Source organism: Heterocephalus glaber, unplaced genomic scaffold (assembly GCF_053883595.1).
Source record: "Heterocephalus glaber isolate CG9 unplaced genomic scaffold, H.glaber_assembly_v1.0 deba00001737, whole genome shotgun sequence".
Lineage (NCBI taxonomy): Eukaryota > Metazoa > Chordata > Mammalia > Rodentia > Bathyergidae > Heterocephalus > Heterocephalus glaber.
Window position 1 is genome coordinate 4,638,147 of NW_028258445.1, and position 12,561 is coordinate 4,650,707.

Sequence of the window (12,561 nt, forward strand, 5' to 3'; positions counted from 1 at the left end):
AACCCGAGCCCTCTTATGTTTTTGTGTAATTGTAATGCATTTAAGCACATTCTATGCAACTGGAGCTCGAAAATTAACGACATTTTTATAAGCAGGCATTTTATTGAATATTTCCTTGTTATGTAATTTGTTATTGGTATGGGGCACATGACAAGTAAACAAAGATGGAACTTAATGGCCTTGGAAGGGTGTACAGATTGAGATACGTCTTTAAGGCACAGTGCACGCAGGAAACCAGCCTCCGCGTAGGCACGGAGGATGCAATGCAGACTTCTGCAGCTGAGAGGTAGAGGTCAGGTCCCCGAGTCACTGCGGCGACTCAAGCAGCTCCGCTGAGAGGCACTTGAGATGCCAGCAAGGCCGGGGCAGAGTGCGTTTCTCTACCCCCTGTCCCTGTGCCAGCGCCTCTCCTCCACAGGGCGTGATGGGCGGTGGACAGCGTCACTGCGGATCCTGGACCCGGCGGAGCACAGGGACCCGAGAGGAGAGGAGCAGCCCTAAGCGCACTGGACAACAAGGCAGCACACCGCGCTTGCCTCAGTACTTCAAATATTTCAATGTTTTTCAAATAGGAAAAAGTGTGAGCCGAGAGTTCACAATAAACGTCAGTTGTTTTATATCGCACTTTACTCTTCAGCTTCCTCGAGGTAGATGCTGAGTGACTCTTTCCTGAGTGAACGGTAATGCACAAGTATTATCTGGATATGTTCGAGACTGTCTGAACTATTTTGTACATCGGGAAAGAAATGATATTCAATATAATTTCTTATTAGAATACTTTAGGAGAAGATAACTATACTTAAAATTTAGTCATACTCCAAGTAAATTCATGAGTTCCAAGGTTATTCCACAGTGTTTCTGGTCTTATTTATATGATGAAAATGCCCTCTTTGGGTCGTACTCTAATTTTAAGGAACCAATCTAATAAAAAGTGGATATTTAAAAGGCAATGAACATTCTGAGTTTTGGTGGCTGGCTTGACATCTGCGGGAGGACACAGGACTCAGCCCGGTTGACCTGCAGGATGCAGGGGGGGGGTCACTCGTTATGTGGGCACTCCTGCTGCCGGCTGCAGGCCCATCAGGCCCATCCACGTCACGGAGCTACACGGAGTGGAGATGGCCCTTTCCTGGAGCTGCTGAAACAAAGCAGTACAAATCGGTGGCTAAATAAATACAACTATGGCTTTGCAGTCTTGGCCTCTGGAAGCTGGAAGCCCAAGATCAAAGCACTGCAGAGGACTGTGAGGACAGTGGGTTCCAAGCCCCTCCTCAGCCTTGGGGGTTTTCTGGCTGCCTCTGGCTTTTTCCATCTGTAAAATCCTGATCTCCATGCTCATCGTTGCTTGACATTCTCCCTGTAGGTGTCTGTCTCTTGTCCAAATTTTTCCTTTTTACAAGGAGACTAGTTGCATTGTATAAGTTCTTACTCTGGTGACCATTAAAACGTTTTAGTAGAGCTCGTTATTTGCCAAATTGGTTACTTACAGGTCAGAACTTCTCTCATGTTTCTTGTAAAACTCACTGCTTCTTTCCTTGTCCCTGTTTGAATGTCAGTTGTGCAGTCATCTCTTCAGTCGGTTGTAGGCCAACCTATACTTCAGTGTTCAGCAACTCTAAATTTTTGAGCAGGCATTGTTATGGTAGTTTGTATTCTGTTTGTGTAAAAATATTTTGCATATTGTTTAGTATTTGGAAGCACATTTATGACACATTTGAGATACATCTCCGAGGCTGTGTTTGTGTCGGTGAGTTCATAGCTCTCAGAAAGGTCTGAAGTGCAAATACACAAGATATGGAAGCCCAAACACAGGAGTTCCCATTCCTCCTTCCTCCCTCAACCTCTCTTCTTTCCTTCTTTTTAAATTGGAAAATTAAAAAAAGATCCCGCTATAAGGGAAAGATTATTCCAGAGCCCTGACAGCTGCCAGAAAGAGTCTTGGTGTACTTGACGGATGGACGACAATCCCCAGTGAATGCACGTCTTGCCTTTAACCAGGTGGTGATCACCCCTCCTCTGGAGAGGCCCAGTCAGAAGAGACTCGCCTTGGCAGATGCACCTCTGAGGCAAGTGTTGCCAGCTGTGTCTACCCAGCACCCATGCTCCAAGGGCCTGAGGGCCTCAGTCAAGTCCTTGCTGATGTAACCCACCCCCCTGCACTTCCTGCCATCTTTAAACTCTGCCTAATATCAACAGCATGCTCTGCTTGGAGAAGACTACACCTGACCAATGTAGCTTTCTCCTAACATGCTAATAATAAATTCAGGGTTTTTGTTCCAGATATTAATATTATAGTTATTCTTCAATAGTCTGAACTAAATGAATATATTCATTACCCATCAGTCAATAGATAGCAGTTAATAATATAATTCAAGTCATGCAAGGGATCATCTTGTCACATTTGATGCAACAGAAAGCCGAAGCATCAAAGAACATTACCCCTACTGCCAGCCTCAAGGGTGTAAGTATTTGGGACACACAGGCAGAGCAGGGGGACTGCTGTCAGTGCAGGTTTCTAGTTCCCCTCTCTCCTTAAAGACATGCTCTGCCTGACTTAGATTAGCATGTGATGGTTCTATGCATGTACGTGGCTAAACTGTTTGCACAGAAGAGAGACTGCTATGTCACATGACATCCCTGTTTTATACACAGTTACGTGTACACAGAACATTTTCCAGGGAGCCGTTACCCATAGATCCTGTTTGTTTGCAGTAAAGAATCCCAGATGACCGACCAGATGACCTGTAGAAATGATCTCTCCCATAGCAAATAGAAATCTGTTACTGGGCATATCCTCCTGCTACAGTAGCACAAATAATGGCAAAAAATGTATTGTACACTGATGTTTAAGGTTTTCTTGAGAAGCCCTAAAGAATGACAAACACTGTAAAATCATAGGTAAATGGCAAAATGGAATATATATTTTCTTCAGGCCTGGGGGCATTGCTTTTGTGTTCTCCTCCTGTGAGCCACACACCCTGGTGTGAGAAGGCCACACCACATGGACAGTCCACACAGGTGGCGGGGGGAGAAAGAGAGGAAAAAGAAGAGGAAGAGAAGAGGGGAGGGGAGGGAGAGAGACCAGACCGAGCTTCGCCCCAGGTTCCCCCTCACCATCCCAGCTAACTGGAATTGGCTACCAAAGGCTCCTTCTCCACATACTGTCTCGCTGGTCAAGGAGTCAGCTGTTGGGGCGAATACACATACTCAGCTCAAAACACCACCTGCTCGAGCTCTTCCCTTAAATCAGGAGTAACTTCCAGCCATGTGCATAGCGGTCTGCAGCACCAAGCACTGTCACCCGTGGGCTGTGACCCAGCTGTCACTCCACCGCAACCTCCTCACAAATTCCACATGAGAGGCACGCAGCAGCCATGGCTGCCCACTGACCCTGGGCAGTAATGAGTTGTGGTCCTAGGACACTAAGTCTCGAGTTGGTTTTTATGCAACAAAACCTAATCTGAGTAGAAACAGCACTCAAAGTTGAAGTGCTATGGTATCAAAGCCCACACACAGCATGAGGCCCTGCTTGGATCAGAAAGGCAGCTCCAGTGGGAATGCTTTGAGGGGACAATAGTTAGCTGGAGGATGGAGGAGAGGGTCTATGCATCCAGGGCTGACAGTCTGATAGAACCGTTGGGTACAGTCATGTTGAAAAAATAAAATATACTTCTGTATCTCTCACCATGCACTAGACTAAAATCAAAATGGATTAAAGATCTAAATATTAAAACAGAAACTAAATCGGCTGGAAGAGAGGTTAGGTAGAACTCTTGAAGACATTGGTGTAGGAAAAGATTTCATGAACAAAACTTCAGTTGCACGTGAACTAGCACAAACAATCAACAAGTGGGATCTCTTCTTACTAAAAAGCTTCTGCACAGCAAGAGAAACCACCATCAGTGTGAAGAGACAACCCACAATGTGGGAAAAAATCTTCACCTGCTCTTACTCAGACAAAGGTCTACTATCTAGAATCTATAAAGAACTTAAAAAGATCAGACCTCCCAAATTTAAAGACCCAATCCAAAAATGGGCATCTGAATTGAATAGACATTTCTCAGACAAAGAAGTAGAAACAGCAAATAAATACATGAATAAATGTTCAACATCACTGGTCATTTGAGAGATGCAAATGAAAACAACCCTGAGATTCCACCTCATGCCTGAAAGAATGGCTATCATAAAATCAACCAATAACAAATGCTGGCGGGGCTGTGGGGAAAGAGGAACCCTGCTCCACTGCTGGTGGAAGTGTAGACTGGTGACTGGTACAACCACTGTGGAAATTAGTGTGGAGACACCTCAAAGAACTAGGACCGGAAGCCCCATTTGACCCGGCTATTCCCCTGCTGGGGATCTTCCCCAAAGAATTAAAAGCATCATACCACAGTGGTATATGCTCACCCATGTTCATAGCAGCATCATTTGTAGTAGCTAAAACTTGGAAACAGCCCAAATGCCCATCAACTGGAGACTGGATAAAGAAAATATAAGTTACTTTTAAAAATAAAATGGAGTACTACTCAGCCATAAAGAAAGAGAAATTAGAGACATTTATAGCTAAATGAATCCACATTAAAGCGATACTCTTAAGTGAAATAAATAGGACACACATGTAAATACTGAATAGTTTCTTTGGTGTGAGAAACTGAAAGTGTAAATAAAAATCAAAAGGTATAATAGATAATGTGAAATAGGAAGAAAAGAGGCAAAGGGGAAGGGGAAGTGGGAGGGGTAGGGGAAAGGAAAGAAGGGAATGGAATAAATATGAGAAAATGAAAAAAATGGAAACAAAATCTTTGTAAATAGGGAGGACTGGAGGGGTTGAAGGGAGGGCAGGGGAAGGGGAAAAATAAGAACCAAGAGAGACTATGTAAAGGTGCAAATTTCCAATGTTAATTGTCATTATATTGTATCCCTAAAATGTACCAATAAAATTAATTTTTAAAAATAAAATATACTTAATAAAATGATAGAGTTGACTAACAAGACTTTCAAACAGAGTATTGGAAGGTTAATTTTCTTTTAGCCAAGAGTGATAAGACATGGACATAAAGAAATGATTTTAAAGAAAAAGGAAATATTCAGGAATCAAGCAGAATTCTGACAATTAAATACAATCAAGTTCAAACAGAAAAAATTCAAATATATCCAAAGAATCTAAAAAACAGTAACAAAACCTCTCAAAGCCCAAGATGCCCCCGTCCTTCAGATCCTGTTTCAATTCTTCTCGTAGCTCATCTTTTCACTCATTTCTGTAAATTAAACCCCACCACACTCCGGTCAGGCAAGCTGGAGAACTTCAGACACTGCCTGCCTGTAATGCTTATAGTGAGTATGGAAGACAGATCTCAAAAACATCATTAGAATGTAAGGCGCAGACTCATTCGAGTATGGGCTGATCAGGGCAGGGCTGCCCATGCACATTCCGGAGAGGCTTCCTGCTCTCTGTGAGCCCGGGAGGCCTCTCCAAGGCCTTGGGTGCCTGCCTGCCTGGTCAGCATCCTGTCTGCTGAAGCCTGAGCCACCCCCGGCAGTTGAGCCAACAGCGATTCGATTCCAGGCAGGACCCTGTGGCCTCCTGGCATCAGTTCCACCTCTGGAACAATTTTTCTATGGAAGGACCTGGGCCAGGAACAGATCTCTCCCAACAAATGCAATCCTAGTTAACAGTCGAATGTTGCTAACACGCAGTCCCTGGTCCAGTCAGTGTTCTGTCACCATGACAAAAAATATCCGAGGACATCAATTTTGAGGAGGAGTGATGCAGTTCAGCTCATGGTTTCAGAGACTGCAGTGCACGGCCGGTTCTTCTGGGCCTATGGAGGACATGGCACCAAGGTGGAGGGACCAGTGGAGCTGCTCAGGGCATGGTGGCCAGAGAGGACAGGCACCCCTGCAGTGTCCTCTACCTCTCACCCGTCCACCTAACTAGGAGCCACCACTACATTCGTGTGCTGATGAGATCAGAGCCCCAAGCCAGGCCACTTCCCTGAAGGACAACCCTGAGCACTGCTCCCAGGGACTGAGCCCCAAACACACACACACACACCACACACCACACACATACGAGGCTTTGTGGGACTCTCCCGACCCAAACTATCACAGTCACCAAAATTTCCTGGGCCTTGGTTTCCATATTTGTGTACTAGAGGTAATTAAACTTCCTCTACCTGTGTCATAAGTTGCCGTGGAAGTCAAGATACTGCATTGGCAAAGCCCACTGCAGATTATAGCTAAGATTCGACTGTATGCTGGTCAGTGCTGTTTTTGTAATTTCTGAATTGCACTTTTTCCAATTCTGTAACCAGTATTTCCGTCACTACCCCTACAACCACTCCACTGTTACAACTACTAGTTGTAAAACTTAGGACAAAAAGGCCAGAGACATTGATATGTGTTTTATTTTTCTTTAGCTAAAAATCACATTAAAAAATAATCTTTAGGGACCAGCGGTTTAGCCTAGTGGTAGTGCACTGGCCTAGCACTTGTGGAATCTTGGGTTCAATCCACAGCACTGAAAACAAATGAACAAACAAATCAACCAATTAATCACATATTCAGCTTCTCCCCTCAAAATTAGGAAAATGATATTAACTAGAAAAGCTAATAGCATTAACCACATTAAATGTAAACAAAATGTACAGCCACCATTTTTTGAGGAAAATATCTTCTGTGAGCTATTAAATATAGTATGTTCACTACTGTTTTTATCGAAAATATCGTGAATGAAATGTTTGTTTTTATACAAATCAATTTTTTTTGAGCAAGACAGAAAAATCTAGAGACAAGCTTATCAGGTGCATTATTGTCTCTTTGTCTTAGGTAGTTGTGTAAAAAGAAAAAGAGAGGTTTTCAAAGAAACAAGAATGCTTCAAGGAATCATGGAACATAGGGTCTATGTATAAGAACAAAATCACCTCATTGCTGCTTATACTTCACACGGGGGTTTCCTGCACTGTTAATTTATTCATTGAGTTCTAGACCTCAGGCTCCAGTGGAATCAAGACTGCTTTCCCAAGGGACAGAAAAAGCCATGGGGTTCCAGCGGAATTCTTGTTCATAATTCTGAGAGCAGAGGCTTGTCTGCTGCCATGGGAGATTAACTCTGCATGCGTTTCTGCTCCTCACCTTTTTCTTTTTTGGCATTAATGCAAAATGTGTTTTGTTGACTCATGATGTGCCATATTAGTTAAATTAAACATCCAACATCTGTCTAATTTTAAGATTCCAACAGGGGTATGCTGGCAGTCTCAGTAAAGCTTGAGCTGTTAAAGGCCCTCGATCCATCAGAAGGATGGAGCTGCTGTAATGGCAAACTCAGCAAGCAATTACTTCAAAGGATTTAAAATCTATTTCAGTAATGCCTTCTGGATAATGACATTGATCTCCACACTCCCCACACACATTTCCTGGTAGAGCAAAGCAGGGTTCTGCATAGTTTCACATTTAGAAAAACACCATTTCTTCTTCTGCAGACATAGTTTAGTCCTCATGAGTACCCCCACCTAGCTATTTCCGTAAGCTAATAGACTTATTCGCAAAGCCCAAATTTAGGCTACGAACACAGCCCTGCCTTTGTTCTCTTCTGTCACACCAACTTTGCCAAAGTTTTCAAACTAATAAGAGGGTTTTGGTACTTTTTACATTCCTACTTTTTAAAATCTGAAAACAGATCCCGCTGCAGACAGGCAGGTCTGCCCACACCCTACTGAGGTCCTAAGTCATGTGGAAGACACCGAATCACCTTGCTGCAGACAGGCAGCCACCTGGTTCCACACTACAAAAATGCAGGGGACACCAGACCACCAGACCACGGTACTGAGTCCCGCTGCTCCTGGTCCAGAGGAAGGGGCTTCCCGGTCACCATCCCTCCTGCTGCTCCCAGCCCAGAGGAAAGGGCTTTTGGGCCACCTTCAGTCCCACTGCTCCTGGCCCAGAGGAAGGGGCTTCTGGGCCACCATCCCTCCCACCGCTCCCGGCCCAGAGGTAGGGGCTTCTGAGCTGCCACCCCACTGCTCCCGGTCCAGAGGAAGGGGCTTCCCAGCCACCATCCCTCCTGCTGCTCCCAGCCCATAGGAAAGGGCTTTTGGGCCACCATCCCTGCCGCTGCTCCTGGCCCCTGTCCCACCTCACCCAGCTCAGAGGAGGTAATCCGTGCAAGTGCTAACAGCCCCCTGCCCCAGTCGAAATGAGAAAACATGTAAATAAGTCTAAAAACCAGACTTCCAGATCACCTACAGCAACCCCAAAGGGAAATGAGATGGAACACTCTGATACTCAACCACCTGGACCCACTGAACTGGCAACAAAAGGGGATCTGGAAAAAATGAAATCAGAAATAATTTCTCAGATAACAGGAGAAATTGTGCCCCTAGTGCAAGACATGATTAATAAATCTAGAGAGGAGCTCAGGAACATGATGGAATCCCAACATAAGAAACAAATGGAATCCATAAAACAGATGCAAATAGATTTCCAGGACATGAAAAACTCCACTGAAAGTCTACACAGCAGAATGAGCCAAGGTGAGGACAGAATTTCAGATATAGAAGATAAGATTGCAATTAGTGACCAGGAAAAGAAAAATTGCTTCAAAATTATAAGGGAACATGAGAAATCAATCCAGCAGCTGCTAGATGATGCAAAGAAGAATAACATAAGACTGATTGGGCTCAATGAAGAAACAGGAGAGAGTGGAGATGACATAAAAAATCTCTTCACAGAAATAATGGCAGAAAACTTCCCAAGCAGGGGAAAAGAGCTTGACATACAGATAAGTGAGGCATATAGGACTCCAAACAGCCTTGATCAAAAAAAATCTACACATAGGCATATAATTGTTAAGATTCCAGAAACACAACAGAAGAACAAAGTTCTCCAAGCAGTCAGAGAAAAGAAACAAATCACATACAAAGGAAAGCCCATCAGAATCACAGCAGACTTCTCAACACAAACCATCAAGGCAAGAAGAGCTTGGAGTGACATATTCCAAGCCCTAAAAGAAAATAGCCTCCAACCTAGATTGATGTACCCTGCAAAACCATCTTTCAAAATTGATGGAGAAATAAGATACTTTCATGACAAAGAGCACCTTAGGAACTTCATGAATACCAAACCAGGACTCCAAAGAATTTTACACAATATCCTAGGAACAGACATTGAGGATCACAACCCCAGGAAGCAAAGCAGAATGAACCCATCTGGCATGACAAGAAATTAAATGGAAAAGGGGAGAACCCAACAAAAAGAAAAGTCATGGCAATGACAAGTCAATACGTTTCAGTTATAACCATCAATGTTAATGGTCTCAATTCACCAATCAAAAGAAATAGGCTGGCAGAATAGGTCAAGAAGCAAAATTCAGCAATATACTGTATACAAGAAACACACCTAATTCAAAAGGAAACTCATAGACTGAAAGTTAAAGGGTGGAAAACAATACTCCATGTGACAGGAACCTGAAAAAAAGCAGGAGTAGCTATCCTCTTTGCAGATCAAGTAGATTTCAAACCAACACTAATTAAGAGAGATCAAGAAGGACACTACATCCTTGTAAAGGGAAGAATCCAAGAGGAAGAGATGACAATCATAAATATCTATGCACCAAACACTAGTGCACCCAACTATATAAAGCAAATACTAACAGACATGAAAAGTCATATATGCACTAATACAATTGTAGTGGGGGACCTCAACACCCCACTGTCACAAATAGATAGATCAACTAGACAAAAAATAAGTAATGAAATACTAGAACTCAATCGAACTCTTGAACAAATGAACTTAACAGATGTTTACAGAGTCTTCCACCCTACAAAATCAGAATACACATTCTTCTCAGCTGTACATGGGTCATTCTCCAAAATAAACCACATACTCACACATAGAACATGTTTAAGTAAGTGCAAAGGAATTGAAATTATCCCCTGTATATTATCAGACCATAGTGCGATGAAATTGGAGATCCATAGCAGAAGAAACTCAAAAAATTTCATGAACACGTGGAAATTGAACAACACACTTCTGAATAACCAATGGGTCACAGAGGAAATTAAAGAAGAAATCAGACAGTTCCTGCAATTAAATGACAATGATAATACAACATATCAGAATCTATGGGAAATAATGAAAGCAGTCTTTTGAGGGAAATTCATAGCAGTGAATACGCATATTAGGAAAACAGAACGAGCCCAATTAAACAACCTGATGCTGAACCTCAAGCTTCTAGAAAAAGAAGAACAGGACAACCCCAGAGCTCAAACAAGGGAGGAAATTATAAAGATCAGAGGAGAAATCAATGCAATGGAGACTAAGGGAATGATACAAAAAAATCAGTGAAGCCAAGAGTTGGTTCTTGGAAAGAATAAACAAAATTGACAAACCCTTAGCCAACCTTATCAGAAAAATGAAAGAAAAGGGCCAAATCCATTAAATTAGGAATGAAAAGGGTGAAATTACAACAGACCCAGCAGAAATCCAGAGGATCATCAATACCTACTTCTAGAAGCTATACGCCAATAAGATGGACAACACAGAAGAAATGGACAGATTCCTAGATACATATGAATTACCAAAGTTGAATGAAGAAGACCTAAAAATTCTGAACAACCTAATATCAACCAATGAAATTGAAAATGTAATTAAAAACTTATCAACTAAGAAAATCCCGGGCCCTGATGGCTTCACTGCTGAATTCTACAAGACATTTAGAGAGGAACGACTGCCACTACTGTTTAAACTCTTCAATGAAATTGAAAAGGAAGCAATACTCCCAAATTCATTCCTGGAAGCAAGCATCACCTTGATCCCCAAAGCAGAGAATGACCCAACCGAAAAAGAGAACTATAGGCCAATCTCACTAATGGACATAGATGCAAAAATCCTTAATAAGATAATGGCAAACAGAATGCAGAACATCATCAAGAAGATCATACACCCTGATCAAGTAGGATTCATCCCAGGGATGCAGGGATGGTTCAGTATACACAAATCAATCAATGTAATACACTATATCAATAGAGCCAAGGACAAAAACCATATGATTATCTCCATAGATGCAGAAAAAGCATTTGACAAAATCCAACATGCATTTCTGATAAAAACTCTACAAAAAATTGGAATAAATGGTCTCTCCCTCAAACTGATAGAAGCCGTCTATGAAAAACCAACAGCCAATATCATACTAAATGGTCACAAACTGAAATCTTTCACACTAAAATCAGGAACAAGACAAGGATGTCCACTATCACCACTCTTGTTCAATAGAGTTCTGGAAACATTAGCCACAGCAATTAGACAAGAGAAAGAAATAAAAGGAATAAAGATAGGAAATGAAGAAGTCAAATTGTCATTATTTGCAGATGAAATGACACTGTATATAGAAGACCCCAAGAACTCCACCAAAGACTTAATAACCAAATTCAGTCAAGTAGATGGTTACAAGGTCAACACACAAAAATCAATAACTTTCCTCTACACAAATGACAGACTCACTGAGAGAGAAATAGGGCAAATAATTCCTTTCACAATAGCATCCAAAAAATTGAAATACCTAGGAATCAACCTAATGAAAGAAATCAAAGACCTCTTCTCTGAAAACTATGGCACTCTGAAAAGAGAGATTGAAGATGATATCAGAAAATGGACAGACATCCCCTGCTCCTGGGTAGGAAGGATTAATAAAGTGAAAATGGCCATACTTCCAAAACTGCTATATAGATTTAATGCAATTCCAATTGAGATCCCAGCAGCATAATTCACAGATCTTGAGAAAACAATCCAAAACTTCATTTGGAACAAGAAGAGACCCAGAATAGCAAAAGCAATTCTAGGTAACAGAGACATGGCAGGGGGTATCACAATCCCCAACCTGCAACTCTACTACAAAGCTACTGTGATAAAAACAGCATGGTACTGGCAAAGAAACAGACCTGAGGACCAGTGGAACAGATTAGAAGATGCAGAAACAACACCAGACACACTCAGCCATCTCATCTTCGATAAAGGAGCCAAACACCCTCAGTGGAGGAAAGATAGCCTCTTTAATAAATGACGCTGGAAAAATTGGGCTTCAACTTGCCAAAGATTAAAACTAGACCTATATCTCTCACCATGTACTAAACTAAAATCAAAATGGATTAGAGATCTAAATATTAAAATAGAAACTCTGAACCAGTTGGAACAGAGGTTAGGTAGAACCCTTGAAAACATCAGTGTAGGAAAAGATTTTATGAACAAAACCTCAGTTGCCTGTAAACTAGCACAAACAATCAACAAGTCGGATCTCTTCTTATTAAAAGGCTTCTGTGCAGCAAGAGAAACCACCAGCAGTGTGAAGAGACAATCCACAATGTGGGAAAAAATCTTCACCTGCTCTTCCTCAGACAAAAGTCTACTATTTAGAATCTATAAAGAACTTAAAAAGATCAGACCTCCCAAATTTAAAGATCCAATCCAAAAATGGGCATCTGAAATGAACAGACATTTCTCAGACAAAGAAATAGAAATAGCAAATAAATACATGAAAAAATGTTCAACATCACTGGTCATTCAAGA

At 42.0% G+C, this 12,561-nt stretch overlaps 1 protein-coding gene across 2 annotated transcripts in view; it reads left to right on the plus strand.

Moving 5' to 3' along the window:
• Positions 1-8,979, plus strand: part of LOC147821432 (uncharacterized) — a 483,327-nt gene extending 474,348 nt beyond the window's left edge. For both annotated transcript variants that reach the window (XM_087200333.1, XM_087200334.1), the window contains one exon: positions 1,999-8,979. In XM_087200333.1, coding sequence (XP_087056459.1) covers positions 1,999-2,145 — 147 coding nt within the window. In that variant the 3' untranslated portion in view covers positions 2,146-8,979. The remainder of the gene's footprint in view (positions 1-1,998) is intronic.
• The last annotated feature ends 3,582 nt before the right edge of the window (positions 8,980-12,561 follow it).